General features: G+C 36.7%; 1 protein-coding gene and 1 long non-coding RNA gene across 2 annotated transcripts in view; one reads left to right on the top strand and one right to left on the bottom strand.

The window, feature by feature from the left end:
* The window catches only part of EDNRA (endothelin receptor type A), a 56,678-nt gene that overhangs the window by 9,417 nt on the left and 30,080 nt on the right, over positions 1–17,181 (bottom strand). The window contains exons 3-4 of the mRNA XM_025439246.3: positions 16,715–16,842; positions 3,613–3,811 (exon numbers count right to left, since the gene is read on the bottom strand). Coding sequence (XP_025295031.1) covers positions 3,613–3,811; positions 16,715–16,842 — 327 coding nt within the window. The remainder of the gene's footprint in view (positions 1–3,612; positions 3,812–16,714; positions 16,843–17,181) is intronic.
* LOC112654664 (uncharacterized) overlaps positions 1–17,181 on the top strand; it is a 126,043-nt gene that overhangs the window by 85,589 nt on the left and 23,273 nt on the right. The gene's annotated exons all lie outside the window — the stretch shown is intronic.

The raw sequence follows: 17,181 nt of genomic DNA, 5'->3' as shown, positions 1-17,181 counted from the left end.
AACTGGGAGTTAACCCTTTGCCTGGTATGCCTGCTATGTGACCTCACACCCAGCCAGTTTGAGCCATCAATAACCATGCCCTTTCTCACTCTTTGAATACTTACCACCTGGAAACTATTGAAGCAGAGTATCTTATCTGCAGGCATAGTTAGCATTATCTCCCTGTGGGCAGGATTTGTAAATAGGAGGATTATTCAGTTTTATGTCTTTTTAAAGGAGAAAATTTAGTGCCCTATAAAAATGGAAATTATATCTACATTCTTCCTCCTGCTAAATTAATCACCAACTTAGAAATGCTTTCCTTATGCTTTTTCTCCAGATTGTTTATTTACGAAGGATAATGCAGTCTCCTGTATCATCTCAGTTCCCACAGTAAAAAATAATCATGCTGCTCTGTGAAAAACTGGACAGTTGCTGAATATAGAAAGAGGCCCAGTAGGCTACATTTGTAACATGTCTATTAAAATAATCTATAAATGGTTCCTGAAGAAAAAAAGTTCTAGGCAGAGGTTCTTAACTGCTCTTATGCCATGGATCCCTTTGGATGTCTGGACTGTAATCCTTCCTGTGAATAACACTTCTCTATGCATAAGATAAAATAAGATTACAGTGGTAACCAATTACATTGAAACACAGCTATTGAAATATTAAAAAGAAAATTCTGATATGGTAATATAGGTGTTTATTAACAAATTAAATTAAAAATTTAATGGAGGTTCTAATAACCATCATAAGTTGAAACAATGATAAGCATAAATGATATTTCAAGATTATCCGATTTTTGTGATATGAAAGTGCCTATTATTTCTATTAGTGGAAACAAAATGGTCCTGTTAAATATGATTGTGCTTTGTTGCCTACATTCATAATAGGAGGAAATGATAAATTTCAGTCAGAAGTTAGTGAAAATAAATATGTAATTTCTTTTCCATTTAAGTTCATAGACCCCTGAATTCTATTCGAAGGTTAGTGCAGACTACTAAGGGAGTTGGTTTACTCAGATGTGTTCATATAAATTTCCCCCTCTCCGCATCACACTATAGAAAGATTTTAGTACTGAAGTCAAAAACTAAAAACCAAAAAACAGACAAAAACCCAACTCTTTAAGTGCACACAAACACTCCTTTGAGCACTCCCTTCACTTGTACCCCTGTCTTCCAGATGCACTGCTGACCTGGTGTGAATGCCCCAGAAGCAGCTGCAGAGGGCCTGGAAGCTGACCCCCGAGGGGTCTGGCGGGAGTCCCCTGCCCCCTCCATGGCAGAGGCCTGTAGAGAAAGGGGTCACACATTTCTTTTGAACTAATGTCATCAGCCAGGGTATGGAGGGACCGCCCTCTCGTCTAAAGCTAGAGCAAAGCTGAGGAGGAAAGAATGGAACACAAACTGGGGAATAAAATGAGGGAAAAAAAAGAACAGGAGGAGAAAAAGAATCTTAAAATTTCTGACTTGAAATTGAGTATAGAAAGTGATCAGTTTAAACTCACATCTTTTACTGAAACCGCCCACAGTAGCCAGCCAGCCTTTGCTTGCCCGCTCTATAAGGGACACTCAGCTTGCCAAAGAGCCCATTTCAGTTCATCTAGTTTGAATGATTAGTAAGCTCCTTTCCATATTGAGCCTCTTCTCTCCAACACTTCATTTAGTCAGGAGTATCCAGATTGATTATTCTCACTGTCCAAATTCTAATAATCTCCTATTATCTACTTTGTTTTTTCACTATGGAGATTGACTTAATAAAAAGGTCAGTAGATAAACAGAATACCTTAATTTTAACATTGCCAGTGTGGCAGTTTTCATGAGCACTTTAAATTTTATTTTATTTTATTTTTTAAAAGATTTTATTTATTTATTCATGAGATAGAGAGAAAGAGAGAGAGAGAGAGAGAGAGAGAGAGAGGCAGAGACACAGGCAGAGGGAGACGCAGGCTCCATGCAGGAAGCCCGATGTGGGACTCGACCCCATGACTCCAGGATCACGCCCTGAGCTGAAGGCAGATGTGCTTAACTGCTAAGCCACCAAGCCACCCAGGCATCCCAGCACTTTAAATTTTAAAATACGAATTTCCAAATAGGAAAACTGGTCAAATGTAAAAACACTAATTTTGTGAATTTTCCAAGTTAGGAAAACATACCTGAAAATGTCTGTAAATGATTAAATGTGGAATCTGAGCTGCATGAAACCTACATCAAAGCACTAAATTATGCTGATTTAAGAGAAGTAGTTATCCATTTGGTTTTTCTCCTCAGTCCACATTTGACTAGTTTGGCAAAGGAAATATGCATTTTCAACATGTTTTCCAATACACTTAGTTATATAATTAAACTTTACAGAGAAACATTAAGGTGATCAGGTGTATTAAACAATAACTGATTTTTTAAAATTTATTCATAGAGACAGAGAGAGGGAGAGAGAGAGAGAGAGAGAGAGAGAGAGAGAGAGCAGGCACCATGCAGAGAGCCTGACGTGGGACTGGATCCAGGGTCTCCTGGATCATGCCCTGGACTGCAGGCAGCGCTAAACTGCTGTGCCACCGGGGCTGCCCAAACAATAGCTGATTTTGTTAAACTAAAACACCTTTTAAAAAGTTCTGCAAATTTATATTATTTGTATATTACATGTAGAATTTGTACTACTATAAGTACATGTAATTATGGCTTCCTACTTAAAGTCAATAAATCTATCTTCTAAAAAATGTGAGCAATGTGCATTTCACCAAGTAGTATAAAATACATATCAGCATACCTGCCGGATGGACATTGTTGTGCTGTTTTATTTATTTATTTATTTATTTATTTATTTATTTATTTATTTAAATTTAATTTTATTTAAAAAATTTTTTTAAAGATTTTATTTATTTATTCATGATAGACATAAAGAGAGAGAGAGAGAAAGAGAGAGAGAGAGAGAGAGAGAGAGGCAGAGACACAGGCAGAGGGAGAAGCAGGCTCCATGCCAGGAGCCCGACATGTGACTCGATCCTGGGACTCCAGGATTGTGCCCTGGGCCAAAGGCAGGCGCCAAACTGCTGAGCCACCCAGGGATCCCCTGTATTATTTATTATAAAAACAAATAGCACATCTATCTTTTTTTCTGAGTAAGTTTGTTTCAGTATATGTGCTATTGAAGTGAACACTGAGTAGCTTGTTTCAGATTCTGAGTTGTTTGATGTAGAACAACAATTGTGTCTACAATTGTGCTATAAAAGTGAAAAATAGTTTTCTTTTTTTTAAGATGTTATCTATTTATCCATAAGAGACAAACAGAGAGACGCAGAGACAGGCAGGGGGAGAAGCAGGCTTTCTGCAGGTAGTGTGATGCAGAACTCGATCCTGGGACCCTGGGATGACAACCTGAGCCAGAGGCAGATGCCGAACCACTGAACCACCCAGTGGGGTCTTGTTTTATTCAAGAAGCTAAACTCTCCTGTAACATGTACTTTTCATGCAGCTAAAGATTACATGCCTGAAAAAAAAAAAAAAAAGATTACATGCCTGAATTAAGAGGAGTAAACCCCATTGGGCATTGTCGAAATATCAAGTCTTGGTGATGGTAAAGTATAAATGAAGACCTCCTCTTCCCGCCATTTAATTCCCTTTATACTTTCCGTACCTCCATGAATTTTGATGTGGCATTGAGCATACAGGTTTTGTGCTGTTCACCCTTATATTCAAAGGGCACCATGACGAAACCGATAGCTTCAGGGATGGCCAGGATAAAAGAAAGAATCCAGATGGAGACTATCTCAATAGCAGTGATCAAGGGAATCCCAATTCCCTGGACACGACTCCAGGAGGCAACTGCTCTGTACCTGAAAAAAAAAAAAAAAAAAAAAAAAAGGATTGTGGTGGTGGAACACAGCCATTAGGAAATTTAAAATTTATTTCAATTGAAGAAATTAGAAATGCTGGGAAGATCTTCCCCTTGGGCAGTGGCAAATCATTGGCTTTTTAGGAACTTTCTTTGAGTTCTGATATGAAAAATAAGTGGAACCGTTAAGAATTCTACCCCTTTGAGAATCAGTTGCCCAGCAGGCCTAAGTTTGGATCTTCAATTGGAGTTCAGCAAAATCTGGTGACAGTTTATAATGTAGTAGAATCAGAGAGATTTGCTCATGTTTTTTTTTTTTTTTTAAGCTGGGGGAAAAAAACTGAATGATTGAAAGAGTAGTGAAAGCTTCTGTTACTTGTTAAAGTAATATCTTATTCTTCCTTTATATATTCAAAAAGAAACTTGAGGGAAGTAGATGGGGGATGGGCTAGATGGGTGATGGGTATTAAGAAGGGCACTTTTTGTGATGAGCACTGGATGTTGTATGTAAGTGATGAACCACTGAGTTCTACTCCAGAAACAACATTGCACTGTATGTACGTTAACTAACTAGAATTTAAATAAAAAAAAAGAAAACTTGAAACATTATCTATGAGGTGGATCTAGATATCTTTAACTGTATAGTAACCATTGGTAACCCATCATCTTCTCTTTTTTTTCTACTCTCACTGTATACCTGGCAGAGTGGGCTTATACCAGGTGACAGTTTTAGTAGGTAAATATTTCTGGTAAATATCAAAGAATGACTATATCTCTTCCATTATGGTCCTGTGCTAGAATAGATAAAATGGAGTTAAAGATACTTTGATTCCTAATCTTTGGGGTTTACAACCTAATAGAAAAGAACAGTTTATACAAAAATATAAAACATAAATGTAACAGAACAATTAGGTCAATCAAAAAACAAACTGGTTTAACAAATTGTTTATTTTTTACTTCAATATTTTTTTTGTGATAATAATCACATTTTGATGTTAAGTCTAAGTAAAGTTTGGTTTCAGAAATTCTGCTTTGACCTGATGTTATGGTCTGGTGCTAACTACTTTTAGATCTACTATTAAGATGGGACCTGTGACGTGGTATGGTATTTTTGTGGCTTCATTCTTGGAATGTTTTTTGCTGTTGTAATGGAAAGGAAACATTCTCCTTTTATAGCTTTCATTAGATAGTGCCAGAAGAAGACTGTAAAATAGACCAAGGTAGTGGGGAAAGGTGCACATGGGTTTGTAGGATGTGTGACTTAGTGTCAAAGATTTGTCAGGACAAAGCCAGGACAAGCTGTCCCTATCACTTCTATTTAGTGTTCGGTCTCAGTAAACCTATTAAAACACAAGTCTTAGGAATTATGCTACCTTGTTCTTCACTATAGGTTAGAACCTATAGTTTTGGTATGCATGATGATGCCACAGGGCATAGATATAGCATGATTTGCTGGAGAAATGTATTTTGCAAAAGATTTTGAGGGTAAATAAGATTGTTGTACAATAGAATCTTTTTTTTTTTTTTACAATAAGAATCTTTAAAAAGAGTCCAGATGAGTTCAGAATAGAATAAAATACAGCTATGCAAACAGACCAAGAAAATCCTCTCACACTATAGCCAAGGTTGCATTTGCAGATTTATGGTTATTTCCAGTGGGATAAAGATTGCTATTTATTTTGCTTTTCATTTCTGTTTACTTTTCTTTGTTGCCTTATTAGAATGGCAGCCTGATGTCCAGTAAAAGCTAAAAGGAATGGAGACAGGATGTCTATATCCTGAGGCTGTCAATGAATTATATCTATTTCTTTTCCCTCTTCTCTTAGATCAACTATTAGGAAAGGTGATTTAAATAAAATGCTTTATCTCCTAAGGAAGTAAGAAAGCCAGATTTCTTAGGAAGGACTGGAATAGAAGGTGGTTTGAGTAAGAAAATGTGGTCAACATGTTCTTATAATGAATACATTCACAGAGCAGCTTCATTTTACAATGTGCCACGAGTTTTCCCAGAATACCACACATCTATAATCTAATGTAAATTCAACATTTCTAAATAAATAGAAGTGATTTTTAGTGTGTTGTATAGCAAACCCATATGACCGAGAATTATATTATTTTTCATTTGTAAGCACATTGATTTTGATAACATTTCCATGAGATGAGACAACAACCAAAAGAGCAATTAGAAACAATCATTTGTGGTGATGGAGGTGGGGAAATGTATGGAAAATAAGAAATACTGGAATGTTCCAAAAATGATTTCTATTTCGAACATTATGATACAACATACATATATGCAAATATGTTATCCTTACTAGGTGTGATTAGAAACATCCTTCAATGGAGTTGGTGTATACATATGACATCCTCACTTGCCATAGAAATTCTGCAAGTGCAGAATCAACCACTAACAACTGATATTCCAGAAATGATGTCTCCTTTTTGAAATGCCTTCTTCACTTGGCTTCTACTACATTCTCCTGGATTTTCTTCAGCTGATAAGACTGGCCACTCCATCTCATCTCCTTGGCTGGATCCTGCTCAAGTCTCAAACTCTTAGCGTTGGATTCCTTCCTAGTCTTTGGATCTCTTTTCCATTCTATTGACACAGTTTCTTTTAGTGATCCATCCAGTCCATGGCTTCAATATCATTTAAAATTTCTATATACTGATAATTAATTCCCAAATTTGTAACTCTAGTCTCGAACCTCATCTCTAGTTCCAGACTTGTCTATTCAACTGCTTAACTGAGATGGCCACTTGATATCCAGTAGGCATTGGGACTCACCCAAGGCAGACTCCTGGTCCTCTTCCATGACCCCCTCTATCCTACCGTCTCTCCTGTCTTTACCATCTCAGACCCAGAATTTGAAGTTAGCTTTCACTCCTCTTTTTCTCTTCATTACCACAAATCCAATTCTTTAGCAAACCCTGTAACTTCTTCCTTTCACCATACATCCAAATGCAGCCACCTCTCACCAACTCTCCTGTGACCCTCCCACCTGGATTATTATAGTAGCTTCCGAACTGGTCTCCCTGCATCCACGTTGTCCTACTGTACTCTACCCTAAACACAGCAGCCAGAGTGAGCCTGTTAGCTCGTTAAGTCCATCATGTCATCCCTCTGTTCAAATATCTCAGTGGCTTCCCACCCCAGTGAGGATGCCTGCTGGTGTCCTCAGAGCTGCTTCCTCGTCTCCTTCTTTGTTCAGTTATATCTTTCCACAGGGTCTTCCCTGAATGTGCTGTTTGAAATTGCTAGAATCCCCTCCACTCTTACTTTGACCTGCTCACTCCAATTTATTTTTCTCCATAGTACTTACTACCATGTGACCAATAGAATATTTTATTTGTTCTGTTTATTGCCTATGTCCACCCTTTCTTTACAATGGAAGCTCCATGAGGGCAGATGTTTTACATGTTGGTCATAATACATAGAACAATAGGTGCCAAATCAGTATCTGTTGAAGTAAGTGTCTCTGCTTCCTGGCCCTGCATCATTCAAGCATTATCTTATAGTTCAAGCTATCCCTGACTAGGCAACAGATAAAAAGCTAATACTTTTAGAATCCTGGCATCAAATAATTAAAAAACCACGAGGGATCCTTGGGTGGCTCTTTCTCCCCTTCATGTTCTACTAGTTGGGAGCCTGATGATTGGAGTCGTACTATATCCTCCAGTCTCCTGTGAATGTGGGGAGCCTGGACCAGGGCTCTGTTGTGCCAGCTCCCAGGGGAGTCTTTTCCCATGACATCACCTTGTACCCTGTCATGTGATATGCCAAAATAAAAGTATAAATTACATGTTTTATTTATGTAAAGATGTTTGTTACTGTATGTGTCTATAAATAGATTTTTATATGTTTTCAAGGCCAAAGACATTTAATGCATGTTCTTGAACTTCTGAGGTATGGTCTAGGAGGGGGTCACTAAATTTTAAACTATTTATTACTGAATGTGCTTTAAAACAACATAAAATAAAACAAATTCAAAAGATACTACTTCAACAAAGTTTATTTTTATTTCTTCTTCACCCATTTCTATTCTCATAAGCATAATCTAGGTATATTACAATCATATCAATTACAATTTTAATTTTAGTTTTATCCAGTTTTCATTGTAAAAAATGCCCCTAGGGGCACCTGGGTGGCAGTCGGTTAAACATCTGACTCTTGATTTTGGCTCAGATCATGATCTCAGAGTTCTGGGATCCAGCCCCATGTCAGCTCCATGCTCAGCAGGGAGTCTGCTTGAGATTCTTTCCCTCCCTCTTTGTCCCTCCCCCTGCTTATGCTCTCTCCTTCTCAAATAAATAAATAAATCCTTTAAAAAAATGCCCTTATGCTTCTACAGAAGCATGGCATTTATTAACTTAATAGCTACACAATATAACTGGATATTGATATAGTTAACTTAAGTATTTCTCCTAAATTCACATCAATTCTAGGGTTTCAAGGATGTGAATAACACATCTATAAATATGTTTGTACACATAATTTTTTTCTTTTTTTGAATGATTTTCCTAGATTAATTATCTTGAGTGGGATTATCGAATCAAGAGAACAAAAAGGTAACTGAAGTACTTTAAAAAAGTTTCTATCAAGTGTCTACCAATACTTGCCTACATTGGAATTTATTATTTTTCCTTCACTTATGCCATTTCCATTAAGCAAAGCTGCTTGTATCCTTACCTATGCACATTTTTAACTAACAGCAGGTGCAATCATTTATAATGTTTGTTTATGTCTTTTATGTGATAGACAAACCAACTGCCATACAGAGGTTTGGAGGCAAAATGCCAGCAGGAAGAATTTTACAGAGAAAGCAGGCATGGTGGATTGAAAGACAGTAGTGAGTTCTTTCACATTTCTTCAACTGAGTCTTTCAATTGGGCTGGCCTGTGACTACTTGGACCGACTCAGTAGAGCTGGAAAGATGCTTTATGGGTTTCAGTCCTGGCCTCTGAGCAGAGCAGCAGCTCCACCCTGGAGCCTTACGCCTGCCTCAGACAACATGTTGAGAGGTGCTAGACTCCAGAAGAGGGAGTTAGGCTCCGCAGAGCTCAGACTTACCACTGTTCTTGCCAATGGGATAGTCATGTGTCTTGGTCTCAAGAGCCAAGCTTAGCCACAAGCTGAAATCCACCAAAATACCCACTCGAAGTGACAAGCTGCAGAAGAATTGCCCAAATTCCTACCCTACCATATGGTAAGATAATAAAATGGTGGTTGTTTTAAGTTTTGGGGTAGATTGGTATCAAAGAAAAATAAGGTAGCGAAATTAACCAGTCGCTTGATCTTGTCAATGGAATTAAGATAAAAGAACAGGTAACTATGTGCAATGGAGCACAGGCCCCAAATGAGATCCCGAGTTGCCTTACAGTCAGGGTTTGGCTTTGTCTCTGTCCTGTTCCTGGGTTCTCTGTTCTGGCTCCGCTATTCTTTCATGTCTTCCTTATTGTCATGCAGCAAAAGGAAATCCTAACACTGGGAGAATAAGGAGAAACCAAGTCTGACTCTAAAAATGAAGTTTTCCAGAAAACCACTGTCATGTCTCTGGATTTAGGATAAACCTTTGAGAACATCGTAGAGACCACTGAGCAATTATTTGAAATGCTGGGATGAACTGATACTGGCTTTTGAGTCTGAGGCTTATCAAACAAAACTGTCTTTTTAATGGGTCTCTGCAACTTTTCCAGGTATCTGATTATACATCATTGCTGGAGCAGTTGTTAAAAGAGTTTTATCTTTTTACAGCCTCCTTCCCCAGGCAGTTTTTAACTACAAGTTAGATCTGTACTCAGACCTTTTTTTTACTGGTCTGACCCCGTCATTTTCCACTTTAAACATGACAGTTAACTTTACAAAGAACAGCACTGAATTCCCCTCCCATTCTGCCCCTTCTTTTTTTTTCCCCCCCAAGAAAACCTAAAGTAATGTGAAGTGTGTCATTTATGGCATGCAAAAATAAGTATTTTAATTGTTGGTAATAGCGGGTTATTCTTATTTTATTGGGAAAAATTTATTTATGTTAGAAGTGTATTGCTTTAGCATTAAAAAAAATTTCACTGATAAAGCTGAAATTTCACTGAATAGGGATCAAAATTGTTTATAAATTTCCTCAGTCTTTTCTGAAATTCCTGTTTTATCATTTTCTTTCTTAAAGATTTTATTTATTTGAGAGAGAGAGAGAGAGAGAGAGAGAACACACGGAGGGGCAGAGGGAGAGTGAGAAGCAGACTCTCCTCGGAGCAGGGAGCCTGATGCAGGGCTCCATCCCAGGACCCTGGGATCATGACCTGAGCAGAAGGTAGATGCTTAACTGACTGAGCCACCCAGGTGCCCTGTTTTACTTTTTCCTTAAGTGATGATGCCGAGTCAAAAATCAGTAAAAGTTAGATTTGAGGAGGAATCAGTGAGAAGATAGAGCAGAGGCAAGTCCATAGTTGATTTAACAATGAAAGCTCCTTTTTTCCAGGACAAGTCATGGGCATCCTATTACTCTCTTGTTAACCTTATTCAGATTAAAAGCTGAAATGGGACAGTTAGATTTTTTGTTTCATTTTTCAGTATTCCATATTCATTGAATAACCAATAAAGTAATAAAGAAATTATATAGAACTTGGATATATAGTTTCTCTCATTATTTTCTCTCAAAAGTAACAACTCTGAAATGAGAGATAATTATATTTAAAATATATTTTAAAAAAATCATGGGAACTCTTCCTGAACCGTATTGATTCATCCAGCTCAGAAGAGGAAGGCAGGGATTCCCAAACTAAAATAAATAAGTAAATAAATAAAGAGGGATTGTCTTATTTTTAGTAGAATATAATGCAACCAAACCAAGACTCAAAGCAAATGGTATCTTATCTTCTGGAGTTAAGTGTTAATGATTCATTCTCTAGTGTGAAAGCTTTTGAAATAGAACTATGTCAAAATAGATTCCCTACATTCAGGTCCCAAAGTTTAGAGTCAGCACCAACTGAAATGTAAAAATAACAGAGAATGGACCCAGGCAACAAAGAATGTTGAATTTATTACCAAGGAAAACCTTCTGAATTAAGGCAAATTTTTGTGGGAGTAGAATTTTAAAATGGCTCATCATCTTGATCTAAAACTGAGCCCAAGTCTTAATGAAATAGACACTTGATGCCATTTTTTCCTTTTTCAAAGGAAGAACATTTCATCAAATATATAACTGATAAATCATGATTGAACATTTAGTTCGTTTTTCTCCATGCATGAGACAGGAGTGGGGAGTGGTGGTGAGGTGAGGTGAACATACACCTGACGTGGGAACCTATGACCAAATCCCTCCATCCCTTCCACGCCCAACCCACTCCATGACAGGTAGAGTTTCTACTGTGGAGAAATTGTGCAAAATGGTTCATTGAGATTCCTCCAAGGATGAAAGAGAGGGCAGAGGGTTTTGACAATTTAGATTATTTAGGAATCCCTAAATAGGTAGCCTAAATACCCTCATTATGTATTTCCTTCTCCCTTGTCCTCAGGTTGGTATCTTCACAAGTGTGAAGACTCCTAAGGGACAATAGCCAGGCCTAATTCTTAACATCTGTCCATCATCCCCTTCCTGCCTGAACCCCTGTGAAACTAAATTATGAATTATATTTCTCAATCTAGGGATAATTTATTATGAAGTATGTTACTAAGGAATAGGTGCCTTAAAATTTTTTTTGGCAAATAATTTAGTACATAGACTTCTATAAAATATTAAAAGGGACCACCATACCCAGGCCACATAATACGATTCACAAAATATATTCTGAATTTTGTAACAAGAAAATATATCACAAGGATGACAATTTGCCTACATTGCTTACCAAACCAAGCAAATTCTTTCTTCTCTCTTTTTAAAGCATTTATTTATTTATTTTTATTGGGGTATAATTGACACAAAACATTATATTAGTTTCAGGTGTACAACACAATGATTCAGTATTTGTGTATGTTGTGAAATGATCACCAAAATAATCATTAATATCCCTTACCACACATGGTTACAGAATTGTGTGTGTGATGAGGACTTTGGAGATTTACTTCCTTAGCAATTTTGAAATATGTATTACAGTATTAACTAGAGTCATCATGCTGTACAACACATCCCATGACATTTATTTTAAAACTGGTAGTTTGTACCTCCCCCACAGCCATTTTGCCCCCACAACCCTGCCTTTTGGCAACCACTAATCTGTATCTATGAGCTTGTTTTTTGCTTTGTTTTGCTTGTTTTGTTATTTAGATTCTACATATAAATGAGATCATAAGTATTTGTCTTTCTGTCTCACTTACTTAACATATGTCCTCAAAGACCATCCATGTTGTCACAAATGGCAAGATCCATTCTTTCTTACACCTGAATAATATTCCATTGTTTATATATACCACATCTTCTCTATCCATTCATCCATGGATAGACACTTGAGTTTTTTCCACATTTTGGCTATTATGAATAATGTGGCAATAAACATAGGGCTGCATGTATCTTTTCAAATTAGTGTCTTCATTTTCTTTGGATAAATACCCAGAAGTGGAATGATTAGATCATATGGTAAATCTATTTTTAACTTTTTTGAGGAACTTCCTACTGTTTTCCACAGTGGCTACACCAGTTTGCATTCCCACCAACACTGCACAGGGTTCCTTTTTTTCTGCATCCTCGCCAATACCTGTTGTCTCTTGTCTTTTTGATACTAACCATCCTGACAGGAGTGAGGTGTTATTTCATCGTGGTTTTGATTTGCATTTCCTGATGATGAGTTCTTTCTTCTCTTTTGGGTTCTCTTTTTATCAATGCCTCTCAGGGAATTATACTTGAATGTCTTAAAAATATTTTATTATTTATAGGGAACAAGAATTGTCCTAGTCTCATTCTGTTTCTCATTCTTTTTTGTCATATCCTGATCTTACTTGGCTTATGGCTTTTGGCTGGATGTTTCCTCAGAGGTGTAATATTCTTTTAGGATGCTGGGTTCCTCTTTCCCAGAGCTTATTATCATCCTGGTTTTTAAAGCCTTTGGGCAAAGTTTAATTTTTTAATAAAGTGGTATTTTCTCAAATATGATGGTGTTATTGTAAAGGCAACAAAAGGGATAAGGGTAACTCTGGGCTGGGCATGTACATGTATTTCTCCATGTACACGAGCTTTTGTGTTCATGTTTATGTGCCTGTATATGCCTGAGCTTTAGAGCTCCTGTCCATAGAAAATTAGTCTTGCTATGGAACACAGCTCATAGGAATAAGCTGCATAAATGAGAAAAATAAAATCTATAAAACGGCATAGAGTGAATAAGGAAAATGGTTAGTAGCTTAAAAAGGAAACATACTTTCAGAGTTTTTTTTTTTTTCTACTCATAGGAGAACATTTTAAACACCCATCACCCCATCCCTAGATATAACTACTACTAATATTGGTCATGTTTCCTTCAAGGAATTTTATATTCATATACCTACACATGTCAACTATATTTAACCTCCTGATCCACTGGCCTAATATGGGGCAATAAAATTGCTGTATTTTCCTGTAAATAATCTTGTAAAGCACCTCTTTGTGCATGAAGTCTCTGTTCAAATTTTGGATTGTTTTCCTAGAATCAATCCTAAAAATTGTCATTATTGGGTCAGAAGGCAAAAAGCATTTGTAGCATTTTATCTTCCTGAAGGGCTGTTTAAATCTCTACTCCCACCAGATATTGAGAAACATGTTCTTAATTAGAATTTCTTTGATTATATGAACATCCTTCATATGTTAATTAGTCATTTAAATGTCTTCTTTGGTATTTTTATATTCATGCTCTTTTTATATGGAAGTCTTATGATTTTAATTATTATTTGTATGGCCTCTTTAATTACCAAGAATGTTAACATGTTGTAGCTTTTGTAACAGGTATTTGCTGCAAATATTTCCCCCAGCTTCTTACTTTATTTGTTTTTTTAAATTTATGAATGTTTGATCTTCATGTTTTAAAATATTATGTCCTGAAACCCTTTTATAATTATATTCAGAATTTCTATCATCTTTTTGAAGGATCACTTTTTAAGTGATCAAAGAGATATTAGTCTGTTTTCTTCTATATGGCTTGAGTTTTTACATGCTGGAGAATAGTGGTTTACAAGGCAGACCACTTACAATTGATTACTGGCTCCGACATTTGGTTGCCAAGTGGCCTTGGTTATCCTCTTCCAACCTTGGCTCCCTCATCTGTAAAGCGAGGGTCATTACAGTACCATCACAAGGTGGTGTCATAAGGACTAAGGACAATAACTTCTGTAAAATATTTTTAACAGGGCTCAGTACATACTAAGACTCAATGAGTGGTAATTATTATAAATATTATTATTGATACATAGTAAATGAAAAGACTTTAACATGCTTTTTTCCCCAGATGGCTAAATGGCACTATTTATTGATGATCTTTCCTTTTCCCGTTGTAGTCAAAGTGACGTGCCTATATTACATTCTCATATACTATAACACTTGTTTTTGGCTTTCCCATTTATTTCTCAGTATATTTATATGTATGTGCCATATATATATATATATATTTATTTTCTTTAGATGAGGGAGAGGGAACAGAGAGAGGGGCAGAGGGAGAGAGAAACCCAAGCAGGCTCCATGCACAGCGCAGAGCCCAGTGCAAGGCTCCACCCCATGAGATCATGACCTGAGCTGAAATCCAGAGTCAGGCACGTAACTGACTGAGCCACCCAGGTACCCCTGTGCCATACTGTTTAAAATACTATAGCTTTATAATATTTAACACTATTATATAGAAAGAGTATGCATTTAGGAAACATATTTTTTTAACTATCATAATTATTTAATTTATTTTCCCCACATGGATTTTAGAGTTATAATTAAAAATTTAATTGGATATTGTAATAAGAATACATAGCTACATCTCTAAATATACAACTTGATAAATACAGGAAAAATTTTACACATGGGACGCCTGGGTGGCTCAGTGGTATAGCGCCTACCTTTGGCCCAGGGAGAGATCCCAGGTCCTGGGATTGAGTCCCACATCGGGCTCCCTGCATGGAGCCTGCTTCTTCCTCTGCCTGTGTCTCTGCCTCTCACTCTGTGTCTCTCACGAATAAATAATAAAATCTTTAAAAAAAAGTGTCTAAAAAATTTTTACACATTATTAGTAATGTCACAGACATAATTTAAATGCTTTTTTTTTTTTTTTAGATACTACAACACTTGAGTACATTTCCAAGATGAAATGGTGTTATTGGGATGCTGGGAATAAGAAGAGTAGAGTGAGAATTCATTAGTGAATAAAATTCAGATTATAAATGCTTACTCAGTTTTTTAGGACATGGCCACAAGTAACATAGTCTATTATTTCATCAAATGGAAATGATACAGTGGCCACTTACACTAAGTAAATGTGTTAAAACAGCAGCCCTCACTGTCTGATATGATGCAGAAGAAAAGTATACAGACCGCAGATTTTCCTTGGAACTACCGAGTATCCTACTACTGAGGGGGAAATGCTCTCCGATCTTTGTGTTTACCACTGCAGTGGCAGCATTTTTGTCAACGGCATCACTACATTTTAAACTGCTAAAGAAAGTTTTTGTGTGTTGTCATTTCAGCAATACACTTTTTTTTTGCAATACACTTATTTTTAATAACACTGCTAAACATTTTGTTTTATGCTTCAGTTACTACAGGCATACATTCATGACAAGGATGCCATTATAATTTTCACCTACTAATGGAATGAATAGTTTTATGCTTTAACAATAACAATTTGGCCCCCAAATTATTTGCAGATGATAAATAACAGAATGTCTGTAAAGACTTCAATGTTCTTTAAGAAAGGGAGTCTTTTATTTCTATGATGATGGGACTCAGGTGTTTTGACAGAATGATTGCCAGAGTGTGAGAGAGAAAAGGGAAACCTCTTCCAAAGGGTAGTAAATCAATTAAATAGGACATTAAAGAACAATTTGCATAGGACAATAGTCAATATAAAGGAACACCACAGAATGTGTTATAAAGATCCTAACTTCATTCTTTATAGTTCCTGCTGTCACAGTTAGGAGGTGCAGAAAATACCATCTAGAAGGACTCCTTTAGAGAAGACCTGACAGCCCTGTTTGGGGAGAATTCTAGAAAGACTTAGAGATACTTTTTTTTTTTTTTTTTTTAAGATTTTATTTATTTGACAGAGAGAGAGCACAAGCAGAGGGAGTGGCAGAAGCAGGCTTCCCACTGAGCAGGGAGCCTGACATAGGGCTCGATCCTAAGACCCTGGGATCATGACCTGAGCTAAAGGCAGACGATTAACCGACTGAGCCACACAGGTGCCCCAAAACTTAGTGATACTTGATGGGGTTTCCAGAATCTGATCAAGGAGTGCTTCTGTTGTTGCCCTCTTTTTTAAAAATTATAAAAAGTTTCAGGCATTCAAAGACACATAGAGAAGAATATAACAATATTATATATTCACACTCAGTTCAGGTAATCAAGTATTATACATATAATTGAATGGTATCTTCTTTTTCCTAATGAGGAATCTATCATTGAAAATATAGGACTTGCATGTCCTAAAATCTCCTTTTCCAAAGTTTTTTCCATCTAATATGTTCATTTTTCCTTTGTTGCCATTGGGTGCCAAATGGCTATAACTGGCAAAATGCTCTAGATACAAATTACCTGAGCTAAAAGATGGTTGATGATTAACAAATGTGTAAAGTGATTCTAAACAGTAGGGCTAGATTGTTAATATTTTAATTCACTTGAAACTAATTAACAACTGTCCTGGACACCAACTGTCCTGGACACCAACTCTCAAGGCTCCTTGACTTCTCTTTTTGAGAAAAATGCTTTTCTAAACCTAATAAGAGTAGAGGGAAAGAACCACGAGTTACCTGTCAACACTGAGAGCGCAGAGATTGAGGACGGTGATCCCCACCGAGGACTTTTGCAAAAAGGGGAACAGTTTGCAAAGAAATACGCCAAAGTCATTGTGATCAAAAGGCCAGCGCCCCGCCAGAAGCTGAAAAAAGGAGACATTGTGGTAAGAAACAACAGAGCTGGCATGGAATACATGGACACTTAAAATTCTAATTATCTTCTGAACTTCTAACTTGTTCATTATACTTTCCAGTTAGCATGGCAGCAATACAGCATTATTATCATTTTTAAAAATATTTTAAAGCCTTAGCAATTTTTTTTAATCTGGAAAAATGTAAAGAATGATAAATATACTAACAGAAGAGATGAACCTTTGATCTTATGTGAAGTAGTCATACTGCCTACTTTTCAGAGAGCAGCAAAAGGTTAGGGTTGGGGTGACAGCTTGACAGAGACACAGCAGTCATCTCTTATCTATTTT

Source organism: Canis lupus, chromosome 15, assembly GCF_003254725.2.
Source record: "Canis lupus dingo isolate Sandy chromosome 15, ASM325472v2, whole genome shotgun sequence".
Taxonomy (NCBI): domain Eukaryota; kingdom Metazoa; phylum Chordata; class Mammalia; order Carnivora; family Canidae; genus Canis; species Canis lupus.
The sequence above is the reverse complement of the archived record's forward strand: the minus strand, read 5'-3'. Positions and strand labels throughout refer to the sequence as shown.